The sequence below is a fragment of the Gigantopelta aegis genome, chromosome 8 (assembly GCF_016097555.1).
Source record: "Gigantopelta aegis isolate Gae_Host chromosome 8, Gae_host_genome, whole genome shotgun sequence".
NCBI classification, from domain to species: Eukaryota; Metazoa; Mollusca; class Gastropoda; order Neomphalida; family Peltospiridae; genus Gigantopelta; species Gigantopelta aegis.
In genome coordinates, this window is record NC_054706.1 from 77,399,482 (window position 1) to 77,415,323 (window position 15,842).

Below are 15,842 nucleotides of genomic sequence, written 5' to 3' on the forward strand. Positions count from 1 at the left end.
GTTGTTCTTCAGTATTATACAGGCCAGTATAACTGAGTAACAACTTTTATTGCATTGTATTGTTATTACTGTTGCTGATTGTCGACTTTGCCAGTATTGACGATATTAACAGTATTAATGGTTTCTGGGACGAGTCCTTTTGTAGATAGTTTCTTGTCTGAAACGGGTCGAAACAAATCACTCTTTGGAGCAAGCTTTAGCGAGCTCCATGGATGTATTTTCTTGTAACCATTGTCAAAAAAGCAACTATGAAAACAAGGAGGTTCAGAAATAATTCACAGCGTGATCAGTCAGAGTATCGACTTTTCAGTATACGTGACGTCAACAGAGTGTATTGTTGTTTATATTATAGATTGTCGACTTGGCCCTTTTAGGTGACATTAACAGTACAGGTAACATTAACACTTGGTGTTTTTGACTTGACCAATGTAGGTGACATTGACACATGGTATTTTGAATTATTATATTATTTTTTTCTGTTACAGATTGTCGACCTGGCCAGTATAGGTGACATTAACCATGTGTATTGTTGTTTGTTACGGACTGTCGACCTGGCCAGTATGGGTGACATTAACCGTGTGTATTGTTGTTTGTTATGGACTGTCGACCTGGCCAGTATGGGTGACATTAACCGTGTGTATTGTTGTTTATGTTACAGATTGTCGACCTGGCTAGTATAGGGAACGTTAACCATGTGTATTGTTTCCGTTACAGATTGTCGACCTAGCCAGTATAGGCGACATTAACAGTGTGTATTGTTGTTTCAGTTACAGATTGTCGACCTGGCCAGTATAGGCGACATTAACCGTGTGTATTGTTGTTTCCGTTACAGATTGTCGACCTGTCCAGTATAGGCGGCATTAACCGTGTGTATTGTTGTTTTTTAAAGATTGTCGACCTGGCCAGTATAGGTGACATTAACCGTGTGTATTGTTTCTGTTACAGATTGTCGACCTAGCCAGTATAGGCGACATTAAGCGTTTCTATTTCTACGACGACCTGGACAACCTGCACGACGAGCCGCACATCAAACCCGTGCGTCACGAGGACGACCTGCTGGTGGCCGAGGAGGTGTACTCCAGACAGGCGTTCCTCAAACCGTCACTCACGTGAGTACTGTACTCCAGACAGGCGGTCCTCAAACCGTCACTCACGTGAGTACTGTACTCCGGACAGGCGGTCCTCAAACCGTCACTCACGAGTACTGTACTCCGGACATGCGTTCCTCAAACCGTCACTCACGTGAGTACTGTACTCCAGACAGGCGTTCTTCAAACCATCACTCACGTGAGTACTGTACTCCAGACAGGCGGTCCTCAAACCGTCACTCACGTGAGTACTGTACTCCAGACAGGGGGTCCTCAAACCGTCACTCACGTGAGTACTATACTCCGGACAGGCGGTCCTCAAACCGTCACTCACGTGAGTACTGTACTCCGGACAGGCGGCCCTCAAACCATCACTCACGTGAGTTCTGTACTCCAGACAGGCGGTTCTCAGACCGTCATTCACGTGAGTGCTGTACTGAGAGAGAGAGAGAGAGAGAGAGAGAGAGAGAGAGAGAGAGACAGACAGAGAGAGAGAGAGAGACAGACAGAGAGAGAGAGAGAGAGAGAGAGAGAGACAGATGGAGGGAGGGAGATAGAGGGATAGATGGAGGATAGAAAGTCAAAGAGTGAGGGAGAGACAGGGAAGGAAGAGAGAGGCCGCTTATACTGAACAGCAGCAATGACCCAGATGGTTAAGGTGTGTACCGTCCAGGATTGCGTTATTGGACTTGGTTGGTCATCAGCACTGAATTAAATTACTAAAGACAACACCTTCTGTCTGTCTTTGCGAGGCAGTCCAGTTTGGTGGATTCCATGTCTAAGACAGCGGGCTTGAACTTTCATCTGATATAAGGGCGTACAGTCATATAACTGTTTTCTTTCTGGAACTGTTAACTGCCGCCCTCCACACCAGGAATGACCCTGATAGTGAGCATGTCCGTTTGTTGAAAGAGAGGCTGACTATGAAATCCGAGCGGTCTAACCAAGCGTTTTGCTGTTAATCAGGGCCCAGGAAGCGCTGAGACAAGTGGCGCACTGTCACGAAACGGCCTGGCAAACACAGGGCAGCAATTAGCGCGTTAATCCCACGTGATTGGTCCCGGGATCGCATCACCCCACCGTGAACCGACATTTATTGACCACGCTCGGCTTTCCCGCACATCGCAGGTGTCATGGCGGCAACACGTGCGTCTGACACCATCCCGCCATGTGTGACGTGTTACCGGCTGCCGCCAATTGTCGAGGAACACCAGTGCTACATTGATCACATAAAATTAAATTAAACCTGATTGTGTTCGTAGTTTTGGGACAGAAACGCGATAAATGTTTTATGATCGCGATGCTTACAAGAACACGTGGACGTATCTCTGGAGTTCCTTCAACCCTTCCCTGTCATACACGCGCGCACACTCACACAAAGACACAATTAAAAGACAAAACAAAGAAGAAAAATAAGTTTTAAAAATATTAAAATATGAATTATAAGATATAAAAAAAGAGTTTCCTTAATAGTACCCGATGCACTATAAAAAAAAAGAAAAAAAGTACTGTCGGAAATAGAATAAAAATGATTTTCGTCGATTATTTCTTACATATAAAACTGACAAGTAAATATTTTGTAAATATCTATTTAATGATAGTCTACCTAATTTAGCATTTACTTGTTTGGGCGCTCATTGATGTTCAAGGTAGTGTTTACTCTTGAAATTAAAAGAAAATTGTCAGTAAACAGGTGATTTGTGCACATTATTGGAACAGACTATAACAAATTTTGGTCAACATGTGTCAATTTTATTGCTGTTAAAATATGTGAGGGGCTGTTTCTGATGATGGTTTACCCCTATCCCTCTCCAAAACTAAATATTTGTAGTCATTTATAAGTAACATTTTAGCCAAACTGTCAATAACCATTGTGAGTGATCCATTATACCGGTATTAAAGGTGCTATCTCAGTGTTGCACAATGACAGCTATTGCAAATCATTTTTTATTATATATATAAAATTTGTATTTAACATTTAAAGAAGACACCTTTAATAATATGCCCATAAATGATTATAGGAAATAATTTTATCTACTAGTAGAAAATACATTTTATTGGAGAATCTTTATCACAGCTCGCATATAACTATGATATAGCACCTTTAAATTGTTGCATGACTGTGTCCATTTCTAATGTACTTATATTGAATTTATATTCAATAAATATGCTTGTCATAATTAATAATTTATGCTGCAATTCAAAATAATAAGTTAACTTGCAGTTTTAAATTAAAAGTTTAAGGGTAAATATCAAAATGTGTTATAGTCTGTTCCAATAAAGGTCACAAATCACCTGTTTACTGACATCTTTAGTTTAATTTCAAGAGTGAACACTACCTTGTACATCAATGAGATCCTGGGGGATCAGTAACAGGATGTTTCATACCTCTTGCACCGCCTGTAGGAGGACTGCCACTCCCAACACTAGCTTAGAAAAACCGAACGTGCACAGGCTAGAGGTCAATGGAATATATACAGCTGTCATAGCATGCCCCCATGAATTACTGTAAAACAGTGATGCTATCAGGTGTTCACGAAAGTTGAGTACATCCTACCCCCACCCCCGGTGGCACCTGTCACGAGCACAGCCTACGGCCATCAAGTACATAATGAAAATGTACGGGATTTTGATTTTTTTTTTTTTAAAGATGAAAAGGCTGGTACACGGTCAAACTAGGATATTGCAACACTGTACGCCCTTCACCATCGGACGAGAACCAGCGATAATACGTAGAACGCCTTGTGAAAATATATTCACTTTGATTTTCGTTTCTCTCATTATGCAACAAAATGAATCTTTCATAATGTTTTAAGTTGTTTTGCTTGTATTCAATTAAGCTTATGATTCAACTGGGACCGTTCAAGGGCGTTGTCTCTGGCGTACGTTTTAGCATTTGTGTTTTCTGTTCCGTAAAAGGGTTAACTGTTACCATGGAAATACATCAACATCTCTGTATTAATATCGGATATGTTGCTATATATTCTGATATGAGATTTATTAGTGGCGTGTATAACTCAATACTTTATATTAGGAAACTCGATACCACTTTGTATGACTAAGAACGAAAACGTTTTCTGTGTATTGTTATAAGTGTGATACTTATCTGAGCTGTAGGGCGGAATGAATACCATCGCGGCTGTGTCTATACGAGAATGAATACCATCGCGGCTGTGTCTATACGAGAATGAATACCACCGCGGCTGTGTCTATACGAGAATGAATACCACCGCGGCTGTGTCTATACGAGAATGAATACCATCGCGGCTGTATTTGATACCTATGTCAACAGTGTTCTTAGTTATGGATCGGAAGTATGGGGCTTCCACCCTGGCCAAGATGTTGAAAAGATTCATTTACAATTTTGTAAAAAGTTACTGGGTGTACGGAAAGGGACGTATTGATTTTGTATATAGTGAATTAGGAAGATTTCCATTGTATATTATTAGAAAACTAAGAATTTTTAAATACTGGATCAAACTACGTAATACTAATAACTGCATATTAATGGCTATATATGAGGAAATGGATCAGCTTGATAATAATTGGTTAATGGATGTTAAACAGGAACTAAATGCACTTGGTTTAAATTATATATGGAGTCTAACGGAAGTTGATAATAATTCTTACAGTGTAATTAAGCAAAGATTGTGTGATGTGTTCAAGCAACAATCTTACAATAGAATAACAGCAACGTCAAAACGTAATTTGTATAAATATTTATTAACTGAATTTAAATTGCAAAGTTATCTTAGAAAATCGTTGGACGTTACACAATTGAAAGAAATTACAAAATTTAGACTCTGCGCCCATAAATTAAATATAGAATTTGGTAGATACAGAAACATTGAAAGATCAGAAAGATTATGTACAGTATGTAATACAAATGAAATAGAAGATGAGTACCATTTCATTCTACAACGTCCAAGATACAATGATATAAGAACACAATTTATAAAACAATATTATTATAAACGTCCAAGTGTTTTCAAGCTTATACAACTTTTAAGAACTGACAATAATAAAGATCTTAATAACCTTGGGAAATATTTACAACGGGCAAATAAGGTAAGAAATGAACTAGTGGAATAAAGACGTAATGCTAATAGTGATGTACAATGTAGTGCATCATACATGTGTATCCCGGTAGCACCTCAAGTATTTAACATTTTCTCTTATGTAATAACGACCTATATCTTTATGTAATATAAGTCAGCAGTACTGTGATACTATGTATTATATATGTCTATAATGTTAAATCACTCTCCACCATTATCCTGTACATTATTGTGTACATATCTGTATAATATATGCTATATTGTTTGTATGATGCTGATGAGTTGTAAAACTTAAGGCAATAAAAGGAACTTGAACTTGTCTATACGAGAATGAATACCACCGCGGCTGTGTCTATACGAGAATGAATACCACCGCGGCTGTGTCTATACGAGAATGAATACCATCGCGTCTGTGTCTATACGAGAATGAATACCATCGCGTCTGTGTCTATACGAGAATGAATACCATCGCGTCTGTGTCTATACGAGAATGAATACCATCGCGGCTGTGTCTATACGAGAATGAATACCATCGCGTCTGTGTCTATACGAGAACAGTCTAGACGCACGGGTGATTTACTTCGGGGTCCCTTGTTCTTGAGAACACAATCTGTAACTAGTTTGACACTGAAACCTTTCGACTAGCTCTCTAACCAGGGACGGATGCAGAAATCTTCCAGGGAAGGGGTACAACGTTTCTGAAAGGACACCTACATTATTTATTTGGGAAATGATGAGACGTTTAAAAACAGGACACTTACAGTATCGAACAGTAACATTAACAGGCATTATAATATTATAGCAATCATTCCTTGAAACACCAAGACGAACAAGATATTACATCCCTCCACTCACCCCCACACCCCCACACCCCCACACCCCACTCACAGTAAATAATTCAGTCTAAATGAGCCTTTAGCGATGACTAATGCCACGTTTTTCTTTCAGATATCAGCGACTGTGTTTTCCCGTTAACGGGTGTCCTGATGAAAACGCCGTTGATTGTTTCTTGACCAAGTTCAAGGTCAGAGTCCTATCGATTTAATCTGTGTACGTTTGATCGGTGTCACTGCGAAATGAATTCTTAAAGAGAAAGATGTCGATATAATAACCGTTTGCCACCAAAATATTGTGACAATTTATTGATTATGTTATGTTGAGAGTAAAGTCCATGCTGTGGTAGTTATTTCTTAACAAGTAAATTAAATAGTTAATCATTTTAAGACCGTCAAAATGAAATTAAATAGCATTTGATGATTTGATTAAGACATAGTATAATCACTATAATTTTGTTTGCGCCTTTTCCACACACACCTTCAGATACACACACACCTTCAGACAAACACACACACACAGACACACATCCACACACACACACTGACACACATCCACACACACACACACACACACAACCACAACACACACTCGCACACACATTCATATTGACAACACACTTAGACACACATACAAGCAATAGATAAACTCGCACGCACACACAAACGCAATAGATAAACTCGCACGCGCGCACACACAAACGCAATAGATAAACTCGCACGCACGCACACACAAACGCAATAGATAAACTCGCACGCGCGCACACACAAACGCAATAGATAAACTCGCACGCGCGCACACACAAACGCAATAGATAAACTCGAACGCGCGGGCTAACACACACACACACCTACATATACACACACACACCTACATACATACACACACACTCGGATACTTCAATAGACTTATACACACGTACACACAAATGCACGCGTGCACTCATACACACACAAATACACGCACACATACACACACCCTACATACGCGCTCACAAATACAGACATACATAGACGTGCACGCACACGCACATACACACAAAACAAATAGTGAAAAGTACTTCGCTCTGGTAATAAGGTATTTTTAGGTAGAACATTGTCGATGCTGTGTGACTCTTTTTCGGGTGCTTTGGCTACTAAGGGCAATTGAGGTATGATCAAAAGAATGATCGATCGCTAGACTGGTTTTTACGTCCAACGTTAGATACATAAAACGATAGTAGACGAGGGTACCAGTCAAATCGTTTGTGAGCACTCGTCCTCCTGAACACGTCACTGATCTTAACAACGATATATTGTTGCAATTCCGTCTGTAGGAGGACTGTCATTTTATAACCCGCTCCATTATTGGATCCACAAACGTTTCTGTGGCTTCCGTAAAACCATGGCACGTCTGAATGGGTAGACAGACATACAAGGAACTGTTCTTATAGAAAAATTGCTCAGTTAGTTTTAGGGCGAAGCAGCCGACCTTAATGGTCAAATAGAAAGAATTTTTTTTGTTTTGTATGTTTAACAGGAACTGGACATCTTTGACACGCACATCCAGTGTCCGGCCATCCTGTCGATCTGTCAGACCGGGAAGGAACGGGCCACGGTCGGCATGGTGATGGGTTGCCTGCTGCTCGCCTGCAAGCAAGGCTTTCCAAGTGAAATCAGGTAATTGCTTGTTACGTGCATATTTTCATCTCAACTTAGTTTCGTGCATATATCCAATTAAGATTCAAGCACGCTGTCCTGGGCACAAACCTCAGCTATATGGTCTGGACATTGGGTTGGTTATTAGTGGTTAATGAGAGAGAAGGTGTAGCGGTCTTACACCTGCCTATAGTCGTTAAAACAACCTCTGGGTGGTAGCCGGTACCGGGCTGCGAACCTAGTACCTACCAGCCTTTTGTCCAGTGGCTTAACCACGAGACCACCGATGCTGGTGTTATGTGGATAGTTTCGTTAAGCCCCAGTCACATATACACGATTTTGGCCACGAATGGCCACGATTTGAAAAATCGGGTAGTGGCTGTCTGTTCATTCTTCAGTATTCTTGGAACGTCTGGATAGGCACCCGACAGTTTTGATCATGTTCAAAACTGTCGGGAATATTCTTGAAATTCAGTTCGTCATGCATTCTTCAAGGGACATACTCTAGTTTCAACCCGTGAAAATTAACACTAAGTTTAGTTAATCTACACACCTGTAACACATTTGGATAAAGTTACAATTGAGTGAAACATGAGTCTGTGACTTTGAAATGGTGAAATATCCTCTAAAAATAGACTAAAACTTGACTCCATAACTGTTACATCTCAGACGCGCGTGCATTTTTAAAAATATGAAAAATGCATTTTGTGATATTAAAAACACCAGGATGGCCAAAAACACTTCGAATGTACGGAAATGGATAATCTAAACAATAAAATCTAAGTAAAGTATGATTTCAGTTATCAAAAATGGCAATAATAGTAAAACAATATGCCTTAGTGTTTAAAAACTAGGGTATCCCTTTAAAGCAGTCGTGGGTGCATCGTGCATATCTGTAGGAGCACCGTAGACACAGTTGTGATCGTCGGGGGTAACTGTGGGACGTGGCTGATCGGCAGGCCTTTATATGCGAGTCTTGCGGACGTCGGAGTAAACCGGGAGGTTGTCTGAGGAGTCTCAGTACAGTCGTAGTAAATTGTTGTGGCGCATTCCGAGTCTAGTTATCTATCTATCTGAAAAAAAATTGACCGCCCGATCTAATCTAGCGACCAAATTTAATGAGTAGAATTTTTTTTTATTAATTATATTAATTAGAGATGCGCATCAAAATTTTAAGGGGACATTCCTGAGTTTGCTGCATTGTAAGATGTTTCCGACTAATAAAATATTTCTACGATTAAAGTTACATATTAAATATACTTTCTTGTTTAGAATATCAATGTCTGTATATTTAATGTGTTTCTAGTCGTCTTAATATTTGTAAGAAGCCCAAACTGGATTTTGTCTTCAAATAATTTTGTACGTACGAAAAAACATATTTTAGGAAATAAAATGAAATTTAACCTTGTACAAATATTAGAACGATCAGAAACACGTTTAATATACAGCCACTAATATTTTATGCAGAAAAATATATTTGATATGTAATTACAATCGCTAAAAAGTCGCTGTTAGTCGATAACATCTTAAAAATTGTAGCAAACTCAGGAATGTCCATTTAAAGGCCCACTATTTAATTTTTGAATGTAAATTTCAAAATTGTCCCCTTAATTTTTTCTGTCCCGGAGCAAATCACTGGCTATCCAGAGACAGGCCCCGGGACGGACATGCTCGAAACTCTAGTGGTATATGAGCATGTAAAAATTATTCGCACTCGCACTCGCATTCCGGGTACATCGTGATGAGTAGTACTGTATTCGTCATGGTACCGTAGTGGAGGCATACTAAGTCGTAACAATTCGCAATGAATCGGCTTCAAGAACGTGGTGCAATCTCAGTATTAACTTAAGCAGTCGTGAGTAGTAGTAGAGAGGTCACGAGGAAAGGCGATTCATGCCGATTTTGGCTACAATTCGGGATCGTTACCTAGATACGGTTCTTAATTGGATGTAAGCAAAACAATAAATTTAAATCAATAGATGCGTGGGTGGATGAATGAAATGGTGGAATGAATGAATGAATTAATTAATGCCAACAGTAAATAAAGAGAGCTACTAGTAATTGACTTTGTCTCGTTCAACAAATACCAGCCTCTGTGATGTAGTGTAGTGGTTATGTCATCGGACATCAGACTGGTAGCTACTGGATTCGTTTCCAGGTACCGGCTGCCAGCCAGAACGAGTTTAACGACGTGTTGGGTAGGAGTAAGACCACTACACTGACTTCTCTCTCACTAACCACTAACAACTAAACACTAACCCACTGTCCTAAATAGCCAGTCCAGATTGCTGACGTGTGTGCCCAGGACAGCGTGATTGAACATTAATTGGACATAAGCAAAAAAATAAGCATAAAACAAACAAACAACATTCAACAAAATTACACTGTACTCTCCAACATCTTGTATGTATGGTCTTTTTTTTTTTTTTTCAATCTTCCATTTGCATGTCTGTTGTACCGAGTGTACCAATAAATGTTGCAGGCGTTTAGAATCGATGAAAATCTGTCGCACACAAGTGAAGCCAGTAACTTTGTAGTTCGTTGCAGTTGTGATGCAAACATTAGGTTATCCACACGAACTAGCTGTTAAGTGGATTTCCCAGCAGTGTCACAAAAAACAAAGCATCACAGTGCATGCGAGGTAGTAATCAGTTCTCACACACAACTGGTGGGTGAGCAGTTGTTGGTTAGTACCTAATCGTTTGTACATTACGGAGTTCATTTCCCGCGAGACATTACACATTACTGGCTTTTTATTTCGAACATCAGACAGTTATGTATAAATTCCTACTTTGGCACAGAGCGCAACCTTTTTTCCCTCTTTTTGTTTTGTCTGTTTTTGTTGTTGAGGTGGGGTTGGGGGGGGGGGGGGGGGGGGGGGGGTTGTTCTTGAATATAACATAACAGTATTTTTTTTAGTATTTTGTACATTACTTTCCAGATGTTTTTGGGACGGGACGTAGCCCAGTGGTAAAGCGCTCGCTCGATACGCGGTCGGTCTGGGATCGATCCCCGTCGGTGGGCCCATTGGGCTATTTCTCGTTCCAGCCAGTGCACCACGACTGGCATATCAAAGACCGTGGTATGTACTACCCTGTCTGTGGTATGGTGCATATAAAAGATCCCTTGCTGCTAATCGAAAAGAGTAGCCCATGAAGTGGCAACAGCGGGTTTCCTCTCTCAATATCTCTGTGGTCCTTAACCATATGTCTGACGCCATATAACCGTAAATATAATGTGTTGAGTGCGTCGTTAAAGGAAGGGACAATTAAGGCATTTGGCCTGGTATGCATATTCAACGATATATAATGCACATTATTGCTTAATATCAACAAGTATAATCGTATAGTTAATTAATAAAACGGTTAAATGTGACGGCTATTATATATAACGGGTGCAGCCATTTTGTACCATTTCAGTTAGTACGCCCTCTGGCGAGCTGGTGGTTACGTAATACTTAACCCGTAACGTCAGGAATAAGCCTTAGAAATAGATAAACACAATCTACCTGGTTTTTGCGGGATGATAAATAGTCATACATTGCATTGTTCTGTAATAATACACATCCCAGTAAGCCAGCAATAAGTATATCCAGCACTATATATATATTATTGTTCAATACAAAATAAAATACCATTGTCAAAGTGGCTACACAATAAGTCGAAATAATTAACCATGTTTTGTCCATGCATTAACCTACGTACTGAAATGATACACGGAGAGTTTTCTTAGTTAATTGGGATACGCTGTTATATGCTTCTAACAGTTATTCCTGATTGGCAGGTGTGTATTTAATTGGTAACCAGACGAGCCAATTAATTGACGCTGTCTAGACACAAAAATACATACCGGTATTGTGGAATATTACCTGTCGCCCCTAAAATGGTAATGGACATGGTTTATTATTGTAAATAGTTCTGTAAAACTATTGATTAAGTAGACTTTTCCATCTAAAACCACAGAACTGACCAATTACGTAGCCCAAAGAAAAGAAAATTATCACTTGGGTATCGTGGGTTGTCGTTTTTGCTCCAACGTAGCATATCAATAGGCCTAATAGTGTACATTTTTCCTTTGGATTATTTAACAGAGAAAAATACTATAACTCCATTTTGTTCCGTTAATGCAACTTGAAATATATTTAGATAAATAGTTTATTATATTATTACGTCATTTATGCTGTTTTACAAGTCAGGTTGATCAAAGAGAAGCGCCTTGTCAAAAATTACTGCTTTTGTTTACACTGTACATACAGGAGATGGTCAGGAGCTGAATGAATGAATGAATGAATGTTTAACGACACCCCAGCACGAAACATACATCGGCTATTGGGTGTCAAACTATGGTAATGCAAATAAATAAAGTGATGATCAACATCAATATAAAAATTCAAGGTTTAAACAAAAACAGTGTAAAGAACTGTGCAAAAATACAAATACAAATATCACAGAATTTTACGGACACTGAATTTTACTCTAAACTTCAATTTGTGCTGTATTGGCCATTCTCAAAGAGAATGTTACACCCCTGCACCACGGTGAGGTTACAGCACGCGCAGGGGATCAGGATCTGACGTCACTTCGCCCCAAGCTATCCCACCGGACGTCACAAAAACGAAACAAAACGGCTGCCCCCAGTTAGCAGGAATAATCATGTTTTTTAATTAACTCTAAAATTACGCGTTTTTCATTTGCTAAAGTGTCAGTATGTGTTGGTGGTCCGGGTATGCATCTTTCCAACACATAAGGCTCTTGTTTGAATTGACCCTACCTTTAAATAAAACATTTCTTTCTTTTTTCCAGATGTTTTTAGCTTGTGTTTTGCCAATAATTATAGGATATAGGAAAATTATTTCACGAGAAACATAAACATGATATATATTTACTCATACTCGATCTTAATTTATATCACTCAACTCGTTTGCTTGATGCCGATCGATGACGTCATTGCATGACGTCAAAGACTTACGTCCCGCTTGGTGTTCTAGTGGAACGTATCACTTTGATATGTACAAAGATATCTGTAACCATATATGACATAACAGTATTTTCCTTTAATGGTATTTTGTGCATTACTTGCCAGATGTTTTTATGTGGTGTTTTGCAAATAAAATGAAATATGTCATGCTTTTGCATATTTTGCACATTAGGTACCATTTGTGTTATCCGATGTACTGCAAATCAGGTACTAGGTATTAACAAAACTATCCTTCACATACAATATAAGTTGTTTTATCAAATGTTAACATAAATACTTTTTTATCCGATATTATCCTGCACATGACGTACCACTTGTTTTAACTAATAGTATTCTACACGTGAAATACGATTGTTATCCTACACATGAGGTTCCATTTGTTTTATATTATCCTACACGTGAGATACGAGTGGTTATCCTACACATGAAGTACCATTTGTTTTATATTATCCTACACGTGAGATACGAGTTATCCTACACATGAGACACCATTTGTTTGATATTATCCTACACGTGAGATACGATTTGTTATCCTATACATGAAGTACCATTTGTTTTATATTATCCTACACGTGAGATACGAGTTATCCTACACATGATACACCATTTCTTTTATATTATCCTACATGTGAGATACGAGTTATCCTACACATGAGACACCATTTCTTTTATATTATCCTACACGTGAGATACGATTTGTTATCCTACACATGAAGTGCCATTTGTTTGATATTATCCTACACGTAAGATATGAGTTGTTCAGTTATGACCACAGTGAATACCTCCTTCTTTACAGTCACCACCCACATCCTATCAACACCGAGCACCCAAACTTCGAGCAGGGCGAGTTCCAAGCGACCCAGGCGCTGGTGAAAGCCCTAAAAGGCGGACTGAAAATAAAGCAACAGGTAAGTCCGTAACACATCATCAGTCGATTCAAACTCTCACAGATTGACAAACACCAAAGCAAATGTGTATGAGAACACAGCTCGGTGACGGGTCTGTGGGATCGGTGACGGGTCTGTGAGATCGGTGACGGGTCTGTGGGATCGGTGACGGGTCTGTCAATGTCTGTGCTTGTTTTTATAACAAATGTCTGTGATCTGCAGATTTTATGGAAAACAGGCCGTACTCTAGACATTCTGACATATCGTCTCTCTCTCTCTCTCTCTCTCTCTCTCTCTCTCTCTCTCTCTCTCTCTCTCTCTCTCTCTCTGTCTGTCTGTCTTTATGTCTGTCTGTCTGTCTGTCTGTCTCTCTCTCTCTCTCTCTCTCTCTCTCTCTCTCTCTCTCTCTCTCTCTCTCTCTCTCTCTCTCTCTCTCTCTCTCTCTCTCTCTCTCTCTCTCTCTGTGGTATGTTCTATCCTGTCTATGGGATGGTGCATATAAAAGATCGCTTGCTACAATTGAAAAAAATAGTGGGTTTCCTCTCTAAGAGTTAAGAAAAAATAAAGCATTTTCAGTCGGACTAACTTTAAAAAATGGAAAAAAGAGATAATGTTGTACTGTTTTGTCTTGCATTTTGATATCACCTTTGACAGGTATAATAAATATACAGAACAACATACCAGTTGTTTAATTTTTATCATGTTAATGAAGCGAGTGCAATAAATAACATGAGAAAACAACTGGGCCCTAATTCACTAAACTCTCGTAACGTTCCGATCTCGCAGTGCAGTGCTAAAAGACTTGCAAAGAGGATACTTTGTTGTCTAGCAGAGCCTAAAAGACCTTTGTGAATTAGGCCCCTGGTACGTAGTTCTGTATTTATTGCATACCATCTTTCTATATTATGAGTAACAAAAGTTTAATCAAATAGCACAACTTACTTCGTATAGAAAGTTGGTTGAGGTTTAGGGAATTGACGGAACGCTGTGCTTCTTGGCAAGAAATATGACGTCATCCCTGGTTTGGGACATGAGATTTTGTGTCATACAATATTGTTTTTTTATTGCACGGTCAGAATTGTCTTTATTACCATAGTAAGATTAAATGGGCATGTAATAAATGAGAAAGTGTTGTACAATTTTGTCTTGTAGGTGGATATCATCATTGATAAGTGTTCCGAGATGATCAACCTGCGGACAATAATCTCCGACACAGTCAAAGAATTGCACTCCGCCACAGATCGGGTAATTTAGCGGGTTCTCGTTTCACGCACGACGCTGCACATCTCGCAGATAACACACACACACACACACACACACACACACACACTCGCATACATACGCAATCACACACACGCACGCATAAACACACACATTTGCACACAAACATAGACTCGCAAGCATATTCATTCATTCATTCGTTCAACCTACGCATTTAACCGGAACATTATTGGATGGGGATAGTCTGGTTTCTTCCTGTAGTGTGTGTATTATTGATTAATATGTGAAATATTTGTTATTGGCGTACTCGAAACTGATCAATGTAATGGTATTTAATATCAAACATAGAGTAGGGTAAGTGTTGTGTTAAAGTGGGAATCTTTGCCTAGCCGTTGGTAGGCAGCCACTCCATGTTTTTCGCTATACAGTTATCTCTGACGGCAGAGAGCGATCAAACCGTCCAAATGTCCGTCTAGTTCTTGTGTCATAGCGTGTACATTCGGTGGTCAATGTCGGACTTCTATACCGTCCGTCCATGTGTTAATTTTAATAATCAGTTTAGTTGCTAGTCTGACAAATAAATAAATTAAAAAAACAACACAATATTTAGTCTGATTTTTGTTTTAATGATTTAATAAATTGTTGTCCAGAATTTGGTATTTTATTACCAGTTTCTTCAGGTGCGAACCCAAGAGAAGGGTGTCGGGTGTGCGTGAGTACCCAACTTCTTTAGCTCAGAACTACCAAAACAATTAGTATATTAATTAATGCACAATAATCAATATTATATTTTTTAAACTGGGGGAGGTAATATCTTGGTCTGCCGAGTGTTTCTGATATGGATTGTTTCTTTGTCATTTGATGTACAGTATTCAATTTTGGAACACTGGACACGATTAAAGACACTTTAGGGCTTGAACAAACATTGTCTCATCATTGCAGTGCTATTTGTGTCTGAAAGGTAGAGAGAGTTCTGACGAATCCATTAGGGTTTTCTTGTCTTCTGTTTTTTTCTCGTATCCAAGATGTAGCCCAATTACGGCGGTAATTGCAGTCTGTGATGTGGGTTTCTATTCGACATAACCCAGGAGAGACATATTCTCCACACTGTGAGAGGGATGCGTTGTTTATAACGAGAGT

The 15,842-nt window shown here is 39.2% G+C and overlaps 1 protein-coding gene across 3 annotated transcripts in view; it reads left to right on the forward strand.

Annotated features, from left to right (window-relative positions):
* Positions 1-15,842, forward strand: part of LOC121378656 (paladin-like) — a 141,459-nt gene that overhangs the window by 102,201 nt on the left and 23,416 nt on the right. For all 3 annotated transcript variants that reach the window (XM_041506930.1, XM_041506932.1, XM_041506931.1), the window contains exons 6-10: positions 946-1,109; positions 6,095-6,170; positions 7,499-7,638; positions 13,391-13,502; positions 14,634-14,726. In XM_041506930.1, the coding sequence (XP_041362864.1) occupies positions 946-1,109; positions 6,095-6,170; positions 7,499-7,638; positions 13,391-13,502; positions 14,634-14,726 (585 nt within the window). The remainder of the gene's footprint in view (positions 1-945; positions 1,110-6,094; positions 6,171-7,498; positions 7,639-13,390; positions 13,503-14,633; positions 14,727-15,842) is intronic.